This window comes from Diospyros lotus, chromosome 10 (assembly GCF_014633365.1).
Source record: "Diospyros lotus cultivar Yz01 chromosome 10, ASM1463336v1, whole genome shotgun sequence".
NCBI lineage: Eukaryota > Viridiplantae > Streptophyta > Magnoliopsida > Ericales > Ebenaceae > Diospyros > Diospyros lotus.
In genome coordinates this window covers 23,329,089-23,350,663 of record NC_068347.1, presented here as the reverse complement: position 1 = coordinate 23,350,663, position 21,575 = coordinate 23,329,089, and the positions used below count along the sequence as shown (strand labels likewise).

At 36.2% G+C, this 21,575-nt stretch overlaps 2 protein-coding genes, 1 long non-coding RNA gene and 2 other non-coding genes across 5 annotated transcripts in view; all 5 read right to left on the bottom strand.

Moving 5' to 3' along the window:
• LOC127811873 (DNA polymerase I A, chloroplastic/mitochondrial-like) overlaps positions 1 to 11,388 on the bottom strand; it is a 40,663-nt gene extending 29,275 nt beyond the window's left edge. Inside the window, exons 1-5 of the mRNA XM_052352063.1 lie at positions 11,028 to 11,388; positions 7,836 to 9,195; positions 7,489 to 7,680; positions 6,650 to 7,305; positions 3,607 to 4,069 (exon numbers count right to left, since the gene is read on the bottom strand). Of these exons, the coding sequence (XP_052208023.1) occupies positions 3,607 to 4,069; positions 6,650 to 7,305; positions 7,489 to 7,680; positions 7,836 to 9,195; positions 11,028 to 11,167 (2,811 nt within the window). The 5' untranslated portion in view covers positions 11,168 to 11,388. The remainder of the gene's footprint in view (positions 1 to 3,606; positions 4,070 to 6,649; positions 7,306 to 7,488; positions 7,681 to 7,835; positions 9,196 to 11,027) is intronic.
• Positions 11,389 to 12,836: 1,448 nt separating this feature from the next.
• LOC127811874 (probable serine/threonine-protein kinase PBL23) lies at positions 12,837 to 16,143 on the bottom strand. The gene is made up of 5 exons (XM_052352064.1): positions 15,259 to 16,143; positions 14,583 to 14,764; positions 14,293 to 14,482; positions 13,674 to 14,065; positions 12,837 to 13,531 (listed from the first exon to the last, which is right to left on the bottom strand). Exons 1-5 carry the CDS (start codon positions 15,380 to 15,382, stop codon positions 13,235 to 13,237), a joined length of 1,185 nt encoding a protein of 394 aa, XP_052208024.1. The 5' UTR covers positions 15,383 to 16,143; the 3' UTR covers positions 12,837 to 13,234.
• A 1,186-nt stretch (positions 16,144 to 17,329) lies between these two features.
• On the bottom strand, positions 17,330 to 20,990 carry LOC127811947 (uncharacterized). The gene is made up of 2 exons (XR_008025804.1): positions 20,880 to 20,990; positions 17,330 to 20,704 (listed from the first exon to the last, which is right to left on the bottom strand). It is a non-coding gene; the product is annotated as an uncharacterized LOC127811947 (long non-coding RNA).
• On the bottom strand, positions 18,795 to 18,870 carry LOC127812355 (small nucleolar RNA R21). The gene has a single exon (XR_008025861.1). It is a non-coding gene; the product is annotated as a small nucleolar RNA R21 (small nucleolar RNA).
• LOC127812354 (small nucleolar RNA R21) lies at positions 19,536 to 19,612 on the bottom strand. The gene has a single exon (XR_008025860.1). It is a non-coding gene; the product is annotated as a small nucleolar RNA R21 (small nucleolar RNA).
• Positions 20,991 to 21,575: the final 585 nt, after the last annotated feature.

Genomic DNA, 21,575 nt, shown 5'->3' with positions numbered 1-21,575 from the left:
AATAAAGTAATATTTTTAAATAGTTATTTATATTCTATTATTTATTTTGTTGTCCAATTTTTGTTAGTGTAAATCCCCCCCACCCCACCCCTGAATTAACTTTTTCTAGTTCCACCCCTGGTTCCGATGACAAAAAACATAAAATATTTTACCTCAAAAGTGAGGAAAATAGCTTGCCAATTCAAAAAGTGGAAGTCATTTTCGTATTCACACCAAAACCAGTGTTTTAAATAGCGCTAAGTGCAAATCACAGTTCAGCAGCTTTTTGTGTGTGAAATTCAGCAACTTCAGCTGAGCATGATATTTAAGCGCACTTTAGTTGCGTTTTTACCTGAGCTGTGAAGCACAATAAAGTGAGCTTTTAATGAGTGGTTGGATTTGTTTAATTTTTCTTATGAGGTGGCTGCTTGTATGGAATCCTTACCAAAAAAATAAAAAACTTTTATCAGATCTTAAAAAGATCTGAATAAAATCAGATATACATTTAAAAAACTACAGGTTCCCAAAAAAGCCTAGACTTCCCATGGAAGATGAGTTCAGACTTTTCATCTTTTCAATGAAGAGTTCAGCTAATTCAGTGCACACTTGTAAAAGAGTATAACATATAAACAAAAAATGGTACGTCATTTTGTGTTAGGTTTGTAGCCCTCATTCTTATCTAGTTTTCTTGTAACTGGTATAAATTTATGCAAGCTTCACTTTGCTTAAGTGTGTGCTTTGCTTTATGCTTAAGTTCTGTAGGCCTTATGTCCTTAGCGCTTTAAAAGCACTGACCAAAACTAACAACAATAACATATCCAGCCTTTATCCCACTATGTGAGGTTAGCTATAAGAATTCTACTCTTCCATGTATTTCTGAAAGCACTGACCAAAACTAATAAAATATTTTTTTCTCCCATCAAAACACCTTTATATATATGTATGTCTATATATAAATACACATATCTATGCTATGATATAAGCAAACACCCTCTTTTGGTGTTATGAAGCTCTGTCAATAAAGCAGTTTTCTAAAATTACCCTTCATGTATCTAGCTTAAAAAATAAAAATTAACCACATTACCAAGATTTGAACTCACGATCTCTGAATAGTAATTGATTTCTCAAATAACTTTACCACTATATCAAGGATCATTTTTGTTTAAAATTTTGCCTAAAAAATTTAAAAGGTAAACTATAACGGTCAAACATCACATAATGAACTTTCATATAAATTTTTTTTGGCTCATGCATAGCACGACCCACCTCTCTAGTATACAATATGTATATACGCATATACATACATACATACACACACACATATATATAGTACATATATACATATATGTAAGCACACATACACATCTACATGCGTATACACACTGGTACATATGTATATATATAGCTAATGTTAAAAATTATTTCTTTATGCCAAATAATGAAAAATATTCTGTTGGAAAATTTTTACATGCAAACCAAACACTGGCAAATAACATAAAAATAATTTTTTTTCTAAAATAATTTCACATGTAAATTTTTTTCAGTGTAAAATATTTTACAGTGAAACAAATGGAGCCTTAGTGTTTCTTCTAGTTATCAATTGTACCATTGGTATTAGTGTTTTCAAGTAACACTAATCCCAATTCCCAACTGCTTGGGCTAGGCTACACAAATACTTTTCCCAATCATCAGGGGACAATCACCCTAAACCAGCAAACAGCAAATGAGTTTGCTATAATAATTTAATCAGAATGATCAGTTACATGGATAATGCGTTAATACGCAGACCCTGCTTGTTCATCATGCAATATTATTTGAAATAAATTGCTGAGTGTACCTTCTCTAATCTTCTTGGGGTCTCGCCATTGTGTGGGAGACAGGAATACAAAGGTAAATTTGCCTGGCCATGATCATTGAATAAAAGGGCAAAACAAAAGGAATCTAACAGCATGAGCTGGGAATGCAACTTCCAACCCTGGACAAGACACTACTTAACTACCAAACCAATTGTTATCGTGTTGGACCAACCAAACATGATTATACTTAACAATGTACCAAAGTAAAATATAATATACCCGACTCATTACGACATCATGTGTCTTCAGCAGAGACATAACAGATTCAAAATGCCTATGCTATGTCATATTTCATGAAAGAGTGCAAGAGATTCCAGTATGATGAAATAAAAAAGGCAATGACTTGAAATCTCCCAGTAATGGTTTGCCACATGTAACCGAAATTTGAAAGGAAGACAGGAAGTGGTACAACTAGTTACTAGGTTGTTTCTAAATCAATGATGCGGCAGGAAGAGATATACAAACATGGAAAATCAATAAAACATGAATAACTACAACATTCAAGTCTTTTGTGAACATTAATTCGGTGACATGGCACTTGAGTGACTATGGCTTTTCTTCTACATGGTACAAGTTGTGCTGGCTGAAGTAACTAGCGGAAATTTCAAGTAGACACAGTAGAAGCTCTCTTCCATTCTACATGATGCTGGGCATGATCCTCCATATGAGAACAATATAGGTCAAAAACAGATATATGTGTCACATTCCTAGGGTTTACCTAGGGTTTAGAATTGAATTTGGAAGGAATCGGGAGTGAGAGAATAGAAAGGGAGGGAGAAATCAGGAGGAGGGAGAATTCAGAAGAAACGAGAGAGAGAGAGAGAGAGAGAATTCAGATTTCATTCATAAGCTGGTATTCTTTACTTCTTTAGCCCCTTCAGTTAGTAACAAACTGTCAGAGTACAACACTACAACAGTCCAAGGTACAAAAAAGGAAAATACATGCAATAGAACAATTTCTTCTATAATCTAGGGGGATCCTTGGGGTCATGACAATATGGAACATAAGTTCAGTAAAAATAGAAATATGGACATCATCATGGTGAGACTAGAAAAGCAAGTCTTAATTGTTCAAAAAATGGGAGATTAATGAGGATGCTATCCACAAAATCAAAGCAAGACAGTTAAATACGAGAAGTGTGTTTGTATTTTAAGCGATTATAAAATTGCATTAAAGCAATAAAGGAAGTTTCATTGAACAACTATAAGACCATCTTTGTTGTTTACCTCAGAATGGTGGGCATATGCTAAATATGAATGTAACTGAAATTAAGATGCTATGATGTGCAGCTATACAAGAAAAGACATAACTAGAAATTATATTATCTATAATGAGGTTCAAGTGGCACCTATACAAATTACAAAATTAAAATGGTCTGAACATGAGGGGGAAAAAAATAGATGCAAATGTGAGACGAGTCATGAGTACATAGCATGAAAAAGACTTAAGTGGAAAACCCTTTGATATAACATGGAATATGGTAACCTTAAAAACTATATGGCCATGAAATGGAACAATGAGAGCTAGAATTCACGTAGCCGATCCAACCTAGTGGGATTAAGTTGTGATGATGATGATGATTTAAGCCTCAGATTCTAAGCATATTGACAAGGCAAGGCAGGTTGGATCCATAACTTTGGCGGATCTTAACTTCTCTCCATAATCGTAATAATGGGGTGAAGCAAGCAGGAAAATCCCAATATCTAAGTCAAATTGGCAAGAGTCATAAGAACACCACACTGTAATTGGTAAATTTGGAAGAACACTGACCTGCAAGGGGAGGATGAAGTTGGATATCAAAGAGTCTATGGAGCAAACTTCACATAAAGCAGCAATGGCATGGCATGCCTCCTTTCCCTCCTGTCCCTCTCCAAATGCAGCATAAGCTGTACCATAGACAGATTCTGTGCTCTTTTTGACTGCTCCAACCTTTGCCGCCTCTGAGGCTCCTGTTTTAGGCAAATTTTCAGTGTTTTCCTCAGACTGCCACTGATCATCTTCATCAGCAAAATCGCATTCTGCAGAAACTTTCCCTGCAAGGCTCTTTAAAGCATCTCCACTAACAGAGGGCCAACCACTTGCAGTGTACATTTCAGTGTCTATCCTTTCACCAATTTTGTGCAGTTTAATATTGCGAAATTTTGTGGGAGTCTTCTTTCCTTCTTCAATCACTTTGTCAACATTGGGCGCTTTAAATTCCCTCTCCAGCGGCAGATTTTCATTATGGTCCTTGCTGTGAAGGGGGAGGGAGGAGAGGAGAGAGTTTATTTGATAAGATATTTGGTTTTGTACTGCATTCACAGGATGAACATATAGGAAACTAGTAATTCTGAGTGACTGCATGTGGTCCTTCAAAATGCACTTGAATATTTAAAATTTGAATATCCTAAGAAAATGCAAGCCAGCATGGATGTATTTCCTGCTGTAAGACCAATTCATCTTACCCTGTAAAATCCAAGGAGACATATAACTCCAGGAGGATGGAACTTGTATAATTCTTAATGAACCACGGAAAAGTCAGGCCCAATGTTTCCACTGGAACCATCCCTCCCATAAATTGTTTCACCATGTTGCTCTCACATCAATCAGTTACATTCTCAAAAATAGTGGGGCATACTAAGTAATAAATTATTGAATACACAACCATCAGCTTCAATGTGAACAACTGAGGCATGTCAATAAGCCATGCTGCATACACACACTACACACACACACACATAACATGTGACAACATAGTAACCTCAAGAACATTATATCACTGACTCATTTTCCAATTAACGTTTCTTTCAGTACCCATGAAAAGTATTCCTAAGGGCCCGTTTGATTTTGTTGCCATTTCCAGTTTTCAATTTTTGAGTTCAAAATTTTGGTTAAGAAAAAACAGAAAAGGTAGTTTGGCATATATTTTTGTTTCCAAAAAATCAACATGGTTTCTAAAATTTCGGGAAAACACAAAAATACCAAAAATAAGTGTTTCCACTCTTGCTTTTCTTATTCCATTTTCATTTTTTTCAGCCAACAACCAAAGGCTTTTTCAGTTCTTTTCCTTCATCTGCTCCTCTTCTTTACTCCTTTTTCCTTCCGCCGTTAATTCGTCATCTGTGGATCTTCTTCTTGCTTCCTCCTCCTTTTTCTTCTCCTCCTTCAACCAGCGATTCAGTGGCCCTTGAATGTTATCAACATATTCTTTGGTGGAAAGTATGTTATCAATATGAAATGATTTTCTACATATATTAATCACCTGATAAAATACACAATTTTTTCAGAATATTTCTGTTTCTATTTTCACAATTTTGGAAGAAGACACATTATCAAATACAATGCTAGTTTCTGACCTTTAATAGAAAACAAAACTGAACACAAAAATTGAAGATAAAACCTAAAAACGAATACATGAAAACTAATCAGGCCCTAAATAAGTTAATTTCAATTATTGATCATGGTCATATAATCATAAAAGTTTAATCTTATCAAATCAGTAGTAAGTAGTGGGTAGCAACCCAATACTCTATATTCAATAGTCAATATACAGAAAGAGAAGAGATGAAGAAAGACATCAATAACCAATATTCTATATTCGATAGTCAATGATCCAAACATGAATAATTCCTATAAGGTATTTATAAACTCATGAATCCCCAACTAAACTAGGAAACAAAAATCAGAAACATCGTGAGAACAAGAGTTTAAATAATTAAAACCTCATATAACTAGAATTATAAAGTTCAATGTTAAAGATTGTCTAGAGTTAGTAATAGGATTATGTGCAGTGTTTTTTGTATGCGGTTATGGGTTAGTTGATAGGCGGGTGGCTCTCTTGTAATATTAGTTATTAGTGGAGGGAAAATCCGGTAACGTCATAACCGGCCCTAGGAAATATCGCCCTATTTTCTATAAATAGGGCAGAGGGGCTGAGAGAGAGAGCATCGCATGTTATCTTTCTGTTTTCACGAGAGCCTGGAGAGTGAGAAAGCTGTGGGTTAGAATAATCTTGTTCATTCTTGGGAATGCTTATATCGTGGGAGAGAGAAAAAGGGAAAGACTTGTTGTTATCCATCAACAAAGAAGGTTGCTCGATGGTGGTTTCAAGGCTGGATGCAGTGCCAATTCAATTGGCATGAACCAGGATAAAATTTTGTCTCCTCATGTGGCTTGCGTGTTTTCTTTCTTGTTTTGTTCTTGTTTAAATTATGTTCTTTATTATATGTTTGTGTTGTGGTGTGTTGGCCGGTGAGTTGAGAGTGTGTTGAGGGATGTTTGATCAGTTTCTTGAGAGGATTAAAGGCCAGTGCTCCCAATTTATAACATTCAAAATAATTAAAACTTTTGATCTCCATTAAAAAGTGTACAATCACATGAGCCAAATTGGAAAGGAACCAAAAAAATAAGAATACGTGAATTGAATTTTAAGTCCTTAGTTAGTAGACTTCGAATAATCATGCAGGGTAACAAAACCCATTTTGTTGAATGATTAAAATTTGCATTAAATTCACCATGCAGGTTTAAGCCAGACTATGAACCGTAATATGTCAAGCCTGCCTTCAGCAATCTACTAAATGCTGAGAGTTTTGAGCAGTAAATGATGATCTCAATGAAAGAGAACACATTTATAGCACCAAATCTCGAAAATGGTCATTAGCAAGAAAGGTTAAAAAAATTTAAGCTCCACTACAAAAGATCTAGTAAACTTATTGGGCCAAAGCATCACAGGGAATGCCACCTGCATGCATGGTTTGACAAGTTACCATAGAAGTATTGTCCCTGTCAAAGTAAATGTCAGAACAGAACCAACAGAAACATACGTGCCTCATACCTATTCTGAGTTCCACCAAAGAAGAGCTGGCGCAATTGTGCATCACTTCCTACATTCATATACTTAGCATCTGCACAATATTTAGATGCCCATCTGCAAAACCTATTAGCAGCAACCTGCTGCTCTGCTCGAGCCACCTTTTCCATCTCAGCAAGATAGGATCGATCCACCAGCATCCCACTAGTCTCCATTTCTACAAGGAGTTCACCAAATGGTAGCCAGTAGTCCTCATAAAAGTCTAGCATTGTTCCTTTTGTATTCCCATCAAGTTTCCATTCCTTCAACAATAGTTTTGATTTCAAGCTGTCATATAGTTTGAATGTACTCATTGAATCTAAGGCAGAATAACAAATCCATTCTTCCCTTTGTTCCCTTTGAAGTTCTTCAACAGGGGGGATAGTGATAATTTTGCCTTCAGATCCATTTTTTTTCATCTTTTTCCTGCCAAAGATGGTTTTCATTGACATTTTGCCAATCAAATTTTCACCAGGGCACACCTTTGGATCACCCGTAAGTGCCTCTAGAGAATAACCACCCTTTGTTCTCCTTGAAGAGTCCCAGAGTCGAGCCATATGCATTGTATCAGCATGAAAACCACGCACTTCAAGACCATAGTTCTCTATGACATGTTTATCGAAGCTATAATTGTGCCAAACCTACAAGAGGAACAAGTGGTCATCATGTTCAAATTCATAGATAAGGTAAAGCAACCACCATTCCCAATAATCAACCTAAAAGTCAACTAAAATACAAGATGAGACTGTCTTTATTAGTCGTCTCACAAACTTGATGACCTTTAAAGTCCTGCCCTTGGTAATGACCCATGAAAAAAATGTTACCTTTTTGATGGATTTATCTTCAAAAAATGGAGCAAATACAGCCAACAGATCCTTGCCACCACCATCAAGAATATCTACCCAGATGCATGATTTTCCATTACCAAAATTTGCTTCTGGTCCAGAATAAATACTAAAGCATATTATTTCTCCATGGTCCACAGGTGTCTCCAGTTTGACGTCAATATTTGCCACCTATAAATAACCAGTAAATTGCTATAGTAAGTTGACTGGTAACCTACAACTTAGGAGTGCTCTCAAATATACAAATACACGAATTCAGATATAGTATCCAAGTATAATGGATCAGCAGTAATGGATAGACAAAGATATAAATGTATGAAACATGCCTCTGTATCACATGCATGGACACAGTGCCTGTATTGATTTGTAAGCTTCCTAACAATTTCCTCTGCGTTGGTTATATTGTCAACTACAATAACCTTATCATAAATATCAAGAAGCCTCTTACGAGGATTAGGATCATGAACAGTCTTTGGTCTAATGTTGCCTCCATTTACAGTATTGCTATCTATTGCATCTTTTTGAAGTTCGTCAATGGTGCCACCATGAAGCTTTTCCAAATTTCTTTCCTCCCATTCCTCTAAGAGCTGCCTCGATGATAACCCATTAGGCTGCAGACCTTTTAGGAATGTTTGTGCAGAAGATGAATCTTGTTCCCTCAGATAATGAGTTGGACCACCAATATTATGATCAGATGTATTTTTGCTCTTTCTGTATTTGTGTTGAGAGGAAGCTGGCATATGTTGAACATGACCCTCAGTTGTACCAGATTGCCTTTTATCCTTTCTGAAATATTTTGGCTGAAGACTAATGGATTCGTCTGAAGGCACATAAATTACTGAAGGATCAGCCAAGAGCCCCTGTCCCACTGTGTTTCTCAAAGCTCCATTCCTAGCATTAGACTGTGGATTGTCACTTGAATATTGCCATGAGGACAATTTGGTTAATTCATTGTCATTGCCAATAAGACTCACTGCACCATAAGTTGTAGTGCACGTAGCAATACCATCATTAGTCAAGCCAGACACCAAGCGTCTGCTTCCTTCACTACATTCACTGCTGGATTTATGTGTTGTTCTATGAACTTGCAGGTTAATTTGTTCAATTCCCACATTTTCCTGTCTAAAGGAGCTTTGCAAAGGTCTTTCTCCATTGGCATTTGAATAACATTTTAGACTTTCATAAGTGCTATCATATTGCAGACCCTCCAATCCAAATTGCATAATTGTTCCAGTATGCCCTTCGGACGGAATTCCCGTATCTCTATAACTACCGTCTCTATTTCGACAACTCGACATCCTCGTATCCCTTAACTTTTTCCTCTCCTCAAGCCAAGGTGTTCCAGCAGCACCTGAAGCACTTCCTCTCTGACATCCTTGTGTCTCTTCTTCCTCCAGCCCTTGCAGGCTACCAAAACCCCCAGAGAAGGAGTTTCCTTTAGAACTAGTATGATCTGGAAGATCAGGAAGCATCCGAGCAATTGAAGAAGAAGAATTTTTTGACTGGGTAGGAACCACAAGCTTCCATTCAATTTGTTGGCGACAAAATTTCATGTCATTCTGTGTATATTTTTCACAAAGTGGCATGGCATTATAACCTGAACCTCGTTTAAACTGCAAAGAACTACTAAACGCAACCATATTTGATAATGGACCAGAAACATGGCGGACTGCACAATCTCCCTTCCTGCAATATTAATCAATCAGAAAGTCAAATAACGCAGAAAGATAACCTGTGTTTTTCCTAGAAGCAGGGTGGGAGGAAGGGGACACCAAACAATTAAAGTATCCCCCACCATGATGGAGAATACAAAATCACCTCCTATTATCCACATATTCTTTTCTTTTTGATAAGTTAGATAATCAACATACTCAGCAATTTATCAAATAAAACGAGTCTCAAAAACAGCCATTCTATTGATTAATTGGCTCACAAGCATTTTGTCAAAACAGAGAAAAAAACAGATTCCTCTTGTGCTAAATAACTGGAGTCTGCCCCCTGCTCAGCTTCTTCCACTAAATGCTCCCCACCCCATGATAATTCAGCTACTGGAAAAGAATCAAGTGAATCAATCCTGTACTTACATGTACCAACTCTCCATTCTGTGTTACAGAAAACTTGAAAACAACTATTTTTGGCCCCAAGGCATATAGGAAGGCAGTTGTTAAACATAACGCGTTCATAAATAAAGTGGATATTTAATTGAGTGGCTAGAACTCAACATAATTGAATTCTACACCTTTATCATCAATACAACTCATTAATAAATCTTACGAGTAATATGCATTGTGTAGCTAGAACTCCATTTGATAAGCATTCAGTGTGCTGTTCAAACTATACACTTCATACACAACACAGCAACAAGTGTTCTAGAATTTTAGTTAAAAAATATAAAATACCATATTGACCACAATCACGTGATAATTTGTTTGTTTGCCCAATGGTGCTATTGCATAAAAGTTTGGCAAGTGATAAAACCTCAGTTAGCCAAAATTACCCAACTATATCCATTATCATCCCAACCTGCAAGAGCTGACTAAATACGTGAAGTAGAAAATATAATATGACACCAGGTCAAATCCCACTTACATTGATTGGGAAATATAATAGATTAATCCCAAAGAAATACCACCAAGCATCACGCCTCACAAGCGCACAGGTGGAGTGGGCTTTGAAGCAATAATGAGGTAAGAACTAAGCCCACGTCCTATAACAACTCCAACATAGAAAATGGGTGGTTTGAGTTTCCAAATTTTAGGCAAACTAAACAAAATAACTTCTAAACAAATATCTATTCATTTTCGTCTTGTTCAAAGGAACTGATGGAATATGCAAGCATAACTTTAACCCCTTCCATCTTTTTCCTCTGTTATCCTCCCAGATGTCTTTTCCACTCAGTTATCAAATTCCCAAACACAGCGGCAGGAAGCCACACGGGCTAGGCCAAGAGCCTAAACTGACGCATGAAAAATCAAAAATTGGTACAACAAATTAAAAAGAAAAAAAAAACTAAAAGGACTATCAAATAAAGCATAAAGAGTTTTAACAAATATTGCAACAAGGTAAAAAAGTGGGTGGCTTTTCTGGAAGGAGCAAGAAGAGTGAGATCGTCCTCGTCACAAGCCTTAATGACACAAGGTGCGGAAGCAAGAAGAATGAATAACTAAACCAAAAAATGAATTTTGACAAACATCCATACATTTCATATTTCCAAACATATAGAAGACCAATATGTAAAACCAATACATGAAAAATCAAAATGAGTATGTGAAAAACGAATTTCTTTTTCTTTTTTTTCTCGACCAATATCTACTTGATGATTCTGTTCTCATCTTCTAACTTAACTGAAAAAACAAATAAGCGTATTTTCAAAAGCCTTCTTTTTCCAAATTCCAAACATAGCAGCAAAACCATCCCAAGGGAAATGTGAAAATCGAAAACCTAGATAGCAAGAACAAAAACACAGCAGAATAGAGCACAAAAAAGAATCAAAGTAGGGAAGGGAGTGGAAACTGAACCTGTGGAGCGCTTTCCTGGAGGAACGCCAGAAGGAGAGGGGAGAAGCGACGGAAGAAGAGCGACGATAAGAAGGGGAAAACCAGGGAGCCGGCGGGCAAGAAGAGGGCTTAAAGCGGGCGGGTTGAGAGGAAACCGCCATTGCAACTCTTCCGAGCTTGGCGCCGAGAAGAGCCGTCCTGATAAGCCTTTCGGAGGACACAGTAAATAGTAATGGTTATGTGTGAGAGGGTTTTACTAGGGTTTTACTGTGCTTTGTGTGAAACTGAAACTGGAACTGGTGGCTCTGAGCGCGAAGCAGAAAGAGCAGAGAGAGAGACAGCCCATAGAGAGAGAGAGGGGTGGGGGGGACTTAAACCTTGCTGGGGTTCTGAGAGTATAATAAGCCCGAATGTAGCGGACAATTTCCATGGCTGGCAATTTTTGTTTTCTCTGTGTTTTCTTATGAAAGGTTCCATGTTGCACCAGTACCCTCTCCTTAAGAAAAATATATTTTGACCCCTCAATTTTGGGAATTTGTATATGCATGCCCCTGATAATTGATCATGATCTAGGGTTTTTTTTTTTGGTAAATTAATAATTTTATTAAATAAAAATATATAAATAATGTACATAATATAAGCCGGAGCATATCCCAAGCTAAATATAACATTACATCAAACCAAATAAGTCTTCAGACATTTAAATAATATCAAATATGAATAAATATTTTAAATCTTAGCAAATATATAGACATATAAAATATTATAACAATACACCAAAAGAACTCTTAGAAAACATTAAGAAACCTAAGTATGGTCAATGTAATCCACACAATATTATAAATTTAATAAGTAAGTTACATCTATGTCCACTCATTATATAAATACATTGATTTTTTTTATTTTTTTAACTACATCAGCATCAATTTGAGTTTGAGATAAAACTACCCTTACATAATTGCTTTTATTTTCTAACTCAACTTAGTCAAATATATTTGATTTAACCAAATATTTGCTTGTGTTTTTTTAGAAGTAAAAGTTGTATAAATCTTCCCATTTTATCGTGCTACAAGTTTCAAATTATGGGTTTTTTATACCATGAATTTGGAATTGATGTCCAACTAAAATTTAACTAAGTTGAATTGATTCAATGCTTCAATATAATTGAGTTGGTTCTAAAGTCTAAAATTCTAGACACAATTATGATTTATTTATCCCAACGCAACTTATAAGCATTATTCATAATGCAATGAGCCTCGACATAAGTTGATTTATGTTTAGAATTTATTTATATATTTTTTAAGATAATCCTAAGTACAAAAACTTTGCAAAAATAAAAACCAAATTTGATGGCTTCTAATCCCTTTTTATTTATACATTAAGGTAACATATGTTAAAATGAGTAAGATAAGATTGAATCAAGATAATGTTATAATGCTTTTAGAACCAATATATGGTCAAAATAAGGTTGGGAACAAGATTTTTATCAAATTGTTTGTTAAATTTTTTGGAATGCACTGAAAAACATATGCATCATTTTTTCTTATCTGTAAAATCCAAGATATGTTTATTTTGAGGGGAGGAGATAAGCATATTTAAAAAATGTCAAATAAGAAATGATGTGACTTATTTTTCAAAGGTAAACAGATAAGTTTAATAAATATATTGAAAAGAACAAAAATATAAAGTAATTTTCATATCTTACATTTTATGTTCTATATTTTAGTTAACAAACCCTGCCTAAATGTTTAGTCTCCCTACAATAAACGTCACCCTCCGCCTCTGGGACTTGGCTTGTGCCAAAATTTTCAGTTTAAATTTGCTGATAACCAAAAGAAGACTACTTTAAGATATCAACACCTAATTATCTTACAATTTAGATTGATAGGAAACGTAATTAATTAGGTGTGGTGTAGAAAGTGTGGTCAAGTGTAGTTCCTTCCCATTAATGGAGATTTAGATTCATCATCTGAGCAAATGGAAAAGAAGAGCAGGCAGCTAAAGCTACTGTCCTCTACTCTTTCTGATAACTTACATCCTGCATAAACAGCCTCTATTAGCCATGCCTCAATGCTGCACCAAAACCTCTCACAATATTGACAACTTCTTGGAAATCTTTATGCTACAATTTGATGCTTAAATCCCCAGAAGGATGCAACTGAGAACCGACTCGGATCGATCCAGACAGTTGTTGATCATAAGAGTTCCCAATAATGGCACCTTCTTAATCAGTCCTTCTCCAATGTACCAGCATCCGGGGCATCCTTCTTTTCAACACTATTTCTATTCGAGGGAGATGCAGATGCCTCCTTGTCCTCTGCATCTTCCTCATCCTTCTTCCCTGTACACAAGAACTCGAGCGCGCTCACTACATCACTTATCAAAGGCCGGACAGAGGCTTCCTCCTGCAGACACATTGCCGCTATTGCAAGTGCTTGGTATAGGCCTTTCATCGGGTAGTTTCCTTCCAGCAATGGATCGGCCATCAGCACGAACTTCTTCTTGTCTCTGAATAGAGGTTGTGCCTGCATAGATGGTTGCATGATTGATTATATTGGAATCAGTACTTTTATTGAATCAAGTGTCAAAACATGTCAACAATGCTGTAAGTATCTCCATTCTGTTTTCAGTTAGTTGTTTTGGAGTTGAGAAGATTTTGGAACATACCCAAATGACCAGATTTTGTTCTTGGCTTGGTCTTGACTTGTCAATGACTCTCCTTCCGGTGATCATCTCTAAAAACACTACTCCAAAGCTGTACACGTCAGACTTTGTCGTCAACTGGCCGGTCAATGCGTACTCAGGAGCACAGTAGCCGTAAGTTCCCATCACCCTCGTGGATACGTGGCTCTTATCACCAGTTGGACCAAGCTTGGCCAGCCCAAAATCAGAAAGTTTTGGACCGAAATCCCCGTCTAAGAGAATGTTTGATGCCTTAAAATCCCGGTAAATCACCGGAGGGTTAGCTGTTTCGTGCAGATACTCAAGACCTCTTGCTGCTCCTTGAGCAATTCTCATCCTTGTGATCCAATCTAAAGGCTTCTTATTTGGAGGTAAATCTGAAAAAACAAGATTTTTCATTAGCATAGTATAGAGAAACCTTAATCTAGTATGTGAACTTAGGTTAATAGCAATGCAGATGAAAAGAAGGTTCAAGCCATTGCTATTAAACAGATCTAACTGGAAATCTTTGCATCATCCGAAGAATTTAAATCACATGTCCTAATCCATGAGATTATGCCCGGTTACATGCAATTGAAAGAAAGAGTTGGTGTGTTGCATTTACCTAGTAGATGATCCTCGAGGGAACCATTAGCCATGAACTCATACACTAAAATCCTCTGATCACCATCTGCACAATAGCCGACCAAATTGACAAGATTCGGGTGGTGTAGAAGGCTCAGCATCATCACCTCCACGAGGAATTCCCGGTTTCCTTGGAGTCCATTTCTGTCAAGTTGCTTAACAGCAACATCCTGAGTAACAGCAACACGAACATGAATTGGGAATTAGAATGCATATCTCGAGCAATTTGGAATGAATACTGTGAAATACGCAGTGAGAGAGGGCAAGTACTTGATTTAAGCTGGCAATGTGCCCTTTGTATACCCTCCCAAAACCTCCTTCACCCACCAAAAGGTCGGGGTTGAAGTTTTCAGTTGCAGTAGACAGGTCTGGGAGCGTCAAAATTTTAGCAGAGATGTTCCCTTTTCCCATTTTCGCCAGCTCTTCAGTGATGTACCTGCGCTTGCCGCTATCTGCACATTGAAATATGATCGAATATATAAGGCAACATTACAGTTTTGCATGACACTTGTCTAAGTAGTTAAAAATTCCACCCAATTTGATATACTTTTAGAACCTCAAAACCTTGCAACAATTGTAACAATGATTCATCAATGTGCCAAAGATGGGCAAAAATTGTAGTTCAATTGGGATATGATCATTCATTCAATAGCATGGCATAAGCATTGAAAACCATGAAATGCCATGGAGAAAAAAATGAACTAGATAGAAAATACACAGGTGATTAAAAGATAATCGATCCTTGACTCTTTTATAGAGTAATGCAAATCCCCAGATTGGAATATTGATAATATCAGATATATATGGGGTTCAAAACATGATTGGAACACGAACAAGATGAAGAATGAGCCGAAGTTATCAAACAATCATAAAATTACAAAAAAAAAGAAAGATCCTTACAATGTGCATTGAATCTTAGTATCTCAGAAAAGGGAAAAAGAATTACCAGATTTGAAGGAAATATTTGCAAATGAGGTGAAGGCTTTAATGTTTGCATTTCCATTGACGCTTTTTTCTGGCGATTTTGGGTTGTCATCCTTCTCTGCCATGCAACACCAGAAGCAGCTCATCTTCAATGGCCTCTACCACTAAAACTGTAGCCAAAAATTCCAAGAAACTGTCAAAAAGTTTTGAGATGAATGACAAGAAACCTTCACTGTTGGCCACACGCAAGTGCTTCAATTCATTCTGAAGCACAAACAGGAGGCACCCGATTCAGGGAAAGGCTGGGAAACTCAAGAAACCTTATCCCTGGAAAAGAAGAGTGTGTTTTGTTTCCCTTGTAAAAGTTCTACAAAGTTTCTTCCTCCATTCCTTCCTGTTCAGATGCATCTTTGACAGAGTCAAATTTGCTAATCTCAGCAATAGATATATAACACTATTTTGCTTAACCACCTCTCACTCTTTGTTTCTCCATTTTTTTAGTAAATTCAGGTTGGCAAAGGAAAGACTTTTCTTTTTTTTTTTTTTTACAAATTTTATGACAAGAATGATGTGATGGAAGCATTTTTGTAACTTAAGGCGCGTCGAGGGATTATGTTGCATTAACGCGTTAAAGTTACTCTTATGAGAAATAATGGCTGTCTTATCCTCTTCTTTTCAACTGTTTTCTCTTCCAACTAATTTTTCCAATGCTATTCTTAGCCACCCAATTCTATAATTGGTGCATTGAGATGGATCAGATAACCTAAAGTTCTCCTCAAATGGCGGAGCCTGTGGACACACCTGTGACCATGATCACTAAGCTTCTGGATTCCAATTTCAAGTTGCCATTGCGTCTGCTAAGGCTTTGTTTCTCAAAACATGTTCCTGTGTATCATCATCAACATAAGGCAAACATTTCAAAATCCGTAAGTCACTCAAAAAAAAAAAAAAGAAAAAAGAACTCAAGATATTATTTTGTGTGCGCAAGGTTATTTTTCTCTAATTAATCATCTTTCAATAGACTTACCCATGAATCTAGTTGATGAAGTAGACAGAGAGACCTTTAACATAATATAAGATATCAGTTTTTAATAAGATATGACTCTTGTGTAATAGATAAAAATCTATTAAAAAGCAAAAAAAGCTCAAAAGGCCATAATATCTTTTTAGGCTAAAAGGCATAAATTTTCTATATGCGGGAGAGTCTCACACAAAGTGTACAAATACGATAGGTCCGACATTTAAAATTTCTCTTGAATATTCCAAAAAAATGATAGATAATTATCCATAGCGAATTTTAATTCTAAAATGATCATGAAATATTTGAATAAGTATCATCTATAAGAAATTTTATTTTCAAAAAAGACAAGATAAATGTCATCCATAAGAGATAGACGTCGTCCATCAAAATAAGCGTTATCTATAAAAATCATAATTCTGTTATACTTTAAATCACTATATTTCTCTATAAATAAATAGACATTCATTCTTGAAAAGAAACGTCTCTGACACTAATTTCAATATAATTTATTTCATCATACTTGATATCTAACTTGAGTGTCGGAATGGTTGCGCAGAAAGCTCCCCACGCTCTCTGACTATTTTCTTATTTTTACATATTCGAGTAACTTAAAGATGACGTTTTTATTCAACAAATTTATTGTTGTATCCATGCAACAATAATAACTATAAACAAAAATGGCTAGATCGTTAGGATTTATAATTTTATATACATAGTCGTGCTTGCTGAATTTAGGACTTGTGATTGTGCTGATCATATATCGACTAAATTAAGCTTTCGTTTGGCAAAGCTAGTCTTGTTAGAAGTACAATTTTTACTACATGGTAAAGCTTCAATATGTTTTACACCAGCGAGGGATGGAATCTTCTTCGAGCACCCTCATGCTTTAACCTGTGCTTGTAAACATTTACTCGTTTAATGCTTCTGAGACAACGGCCAACATTCGAATGATGTTTGGATTTCCATTCCAAAGATAGAGAGCTAGTGTTTCTTAAAACACTCAAAATTCTGACATAAGCTTGCTTCAAGAATGGCCAGAAAATAGCATTTTACTATAATTGAAATTAACAAATAAGAAAGACATCCAAGCTATATATTGAGAAAAAGGCATTGCTTTGTATAATTAACATCGTGACCTCAAAAGAAGCAACAAAAATGCAGTAATTTTCTCCAATTAGCATGCAGAAATAGTCAGGTCAGCTTCCTCTCCATGTCCTATGCACTCTACACTTAGAATTTGGACACTTAACTGGCCGGTAAATTTCTCCAAAAAATTATTGCAACATAAATACAGCAACTGTCAGTGAACTGAGGGGTTAGGTGTCCCGAAGAGTCAAAACAAGAACCGCTTTACAGTGGGACACAGCAGATCGAATTGCTGCCAGCAAGTTTGCCTGTACAAGCTCTGAATCCAATCCAGGCTTTTGAAGCTAATTCATACTTCCAGGCTGTACTTGTAACTAACCATCCCATGTACAAGCTGCTTGCCCGTCTGCTTAACCATCTAAAAGCATTAATGGTCCTTAACTGCACTGGTGCACATGAGCCACTAATAAATGTCTTTCCACACAAGAAAATATAAAAAGCATTAAAAATGGAGCAAATTGAGCATTTGAGGTATACGACAAGGTAGAGCTTGGTAACTGAAAACCCAAAAGCTAATTTAAAAAATATTGCAGGAAGATGTTAGTTGTTGGGGGGAATTCAGTTGACAAGCTTCTTCTGCAACCATTAAGTAGCAAGCAATGTACACAATTTTCATGTTAGACCTGACCTGGGAGACATGGATGATTTAAGTTTAATAACCCAGAGGTGGTTTTAGCTCTCCTTCTGAGCATTAACTTAACTAGAATATATTATTTTAATGTTACTACACCACACAACCTGCAGCTATAACACACATTAACATAAAAATGGCAGCAAAGCATGCTCTTAATGTGACTTCCCATATGCTTCCCTCCTTTCATTTAGCCATTTTCCCTTAATTTTTCCCTGCTTTCATTTAGCTATTTTCCCTTAATTTGAGAAGGTGTGTTGTAATATAGCCATTTGGTGTCAAACCATGTTTATCAAGTATTTTAATCCTTCAAATGCACACAGCTATTTTGGAAAGGGTCCTGTCCATAGTCAGTCTTAGGTCCATCTCCATGGAAGAAAGCATCATGTACCAATGAAGAATATTCTGCCAACTATTAAGTGTAGAGTCCCAAGAAAAAAGGAACAATGTCATGTACAACCAACTCTGGAACAAATGGAATACATATGGTATGGTTGAATTGCAGAAGGGTTTGCAGCTGTATATCAACAGAATAAGCATTGATGAATGGTGAACCCAACCTCAGCACAACACGGAGCCCATTAATAAAATAAAGGCTTCAATAAATATAAAATGTTATGCATGCCCCTTCATAAAGGTAAACTGGCTGATTTATCTTAAATTCCATCAGATCTGAATAACATGCATATAAATAAGACATCATACAGTCCAAAAATCAAATTAACCAGTTTAACATGCATGTAAAATGTTATCAAAACTCCATACTTCAGAACTATTACTCATCAATGGAGCTCGGTCCACTACTTTTAATAAACATCACATACATCATAGGGATGCAGAACAATATTCAAAAGAGATGGACTGATTAACTAGCATACTGAAAAGACAATGTGTCTATAACCTACTGATGCATCAAAAGCAAATGTCAGATATTATGAACATGAACAATCACATTGCTAAAAGTAATATCTCAATTCATAGTCCCTCCTCAGACCCCAAAATCACAGAAGCCCCATGGCCCACGGGTTGCCCATTAGTCTGGCCTGTGTCCTATGTCAGTAAGGTCCTTGGGTTTCAGCAATTAACTGCTTCAAAATAGTACAACTTGAGAAAGAGCATCTTTCACCACTATTAAAACCAAAAAGACCAGCGAGAAATCAACAGCCTATAAGGAAAACTTGAGAAAGGCAAAGCAACATAAAGTTAAACAGGAAGAGTACCCCTCAGAACTCCATACTCGGCAAAAAGGTTATTCTACTAGTAATTTGTTTGGAATTTCTGGCAGCTATGAACTACATATCTAGAGAAAGATGTTTTAGAAAAAACATACAAAAAGAAAAAAAAATGCATATAAATATTAAATAACAAGAAATGGAAGGACTTAAGCAAGGAAGGAAACTAATTCCTTTAAATACTCAAAATCAATGCCCCCATGCAAGGCAATGAGGACAAAGCAGATAATAAAAGGAGAATAATTTCAATTAGACTAGATCCATCTCAACATCCCTCAGGGTAGGTTTCACATCAGTGAAGATCAGTCCACTACTTTTAATTTTCAAATCATTCATCACAGGGATGGAAAGCATAATTCTAAAAAATAAGAACGTGCGTAAGTTTCAGTATTCAAGTCTGGCATACAAATGCAACCAGAATTATTGGGAACCCAACATAAAGAGAAAACAGTACAATACTTGTCATTAACTAGTTGGATTCCTCTGCAGAAGAAAAGATAATTTTATGAATGCTAATGTTGAACTAAAACACACAGTTTGTGGGAATGCTAACATTTTCAAAAGATAGAGAAAATGTTTGTTTAAAAGATAATATTGAAATTGACTTTTACCACTTAACAAAAAAAAAATCCACTTTTATCAGAACTTTCTGCTATTGCAGTTTATAGATATATAAAAGGAAAAATTATCTGATTTCCTGATACAACATATTTGCTAAAATAATAATATACTTTCACATAAAACAAATTCTTACCAAACTGAAAGTGTACTGCATAATTTCGTATTAGCATTCATGATTAGAATATCTCAGTGTTGAGAAGTCTCCTAGAGACAAGTAAATTTCTTTCCAGAGTTTGCTAACAAGACCAGTAAGTATAGTTCAAAATTCCAAGCTCAGTCAGTTCTTTGAACTTAATTTTTTTGTTCCTAAATAGTCTCACCACATGTTTACCAGTCATGAATTTAAATTTGAATTAGTGTAACAAAAACAATCTCATAGGTTTAAAATAATGAAGTGGTGTGCTGCATGGCTTCACTTAAGTTGTTCCATGAAGTTGTGACTTGTGAGTGACCCTATTTGTTTTCTTAACACTCATAAATACAAAATCCTGTGATCAAGCAAAGCTTTTAAATTTGATGCTGGGTTTGGCAAGCATGACCTTGCAAATCAACTCGCTTTGGATCGAAGATCCAAAATCCCATAGTTCCTCCTCATACGAAAATCGTTTTCCTCTCTCCAAAAGGCCAACGTATCAGGTCAAGCAATTAGTAATACTACCACCAGCCAGTAACCACTCAACGAAGCAAACCTACAATACAGAATCCATTTCTTCACACTTGAACTTAAATATTGAAACTTAACCGATACCAGAAAATGGCCCCCTAACATTCTGTAAAACGCGCTATCTTCAGTCTGCTTGCCATGAAGAACAAACAACTGCGTAAAGGAAACAGAAAAAAAGGCGAGTTACGAATGCAGAGGGAATGTACTGAATCAAATTGAAATTCTTTTAATTCCTCTCTTTCCCGGCATTCAACCGAACGAAAGCTCATTATCCATGGAATGGATCAACGCAAGAGAGAGAAAGAGAGAGATCAAACATTAGGTTTACCTGACAACAACGCAGGGACGAGATGAAAGCAGCGCCGCAACGCGCAAGCGAGACGCGAAAGCGAATATTTATAGAGAGCTGTTTGGCTTACCCTTTTTCTTTTTCTTAGGGGTTACAAGGCAGGCAGATTGACTGACAGCCCTTTGAGATAAAAAATTAAAATGTGCACTCATATTGTATTAAAAAAAAAAGTATAATATAATATAGGCAAAAATATTTTAGTCTTTTATCTCTCATTTTATAAGTGTCAATCTGTTTGGCTCTTAAGAATTTTTCTACAAAATTATATACTTACTTTTAAAAGTTGAAATTGGGTTGTGTTGACACACATTTTTGTAACACCCCGCATCGAGTGATAGGAAGGTTCAAGACAACTTACCTTTATAGACTTACGCGAACTTCCTAGGGGGCTCATACATCATTGGATTACCCCAGGTCAAGCACGCTTAACTTGGGAGTTCTTTGCCTACATTCAGTCCAAACTGTATTCAGCTGGTGTTATTTCATTCCTTACATATTCTCGATATATACTACCCTCATTTGGGCTCTTGAGGTATTACACACATCGTGTCATCATCATGGGGCCCACAGCTACATGTTAGCTCTCAGCTATCGCTCTTCAACGATCAGGAGGCCCACCGCACTTATGAGCCCCTCAGTGATTGCCCTCTGGGCTACCGATGTGGGATTCATGCT

Excerpts from the sequence above, each read along its gene's own strand:
- LOC127811874 (XM_052352064.1), bottom strand. The coding sequence starts at position 15,382 with ATGAGCTGCTTCTGGTGTTGCATGGCAGAGAAGGATGACAACCCAAAA. Across the intron at positions 14,765-15,258 it reads AAATATTTCCTTCAAATCTG|ATAGCGGCAAGCGCAGGTAC; the intron begins GTAATTCTTTTT and ends TTCAATGTGCAG. Across the intron at positions 13,532-13,673 it reads AACAAAATCTGGTCATTTGG|GCACAACCTCTATTCAGAGA; the intron begins GTATGTTCCAAA and ends CCATCTATGCAG.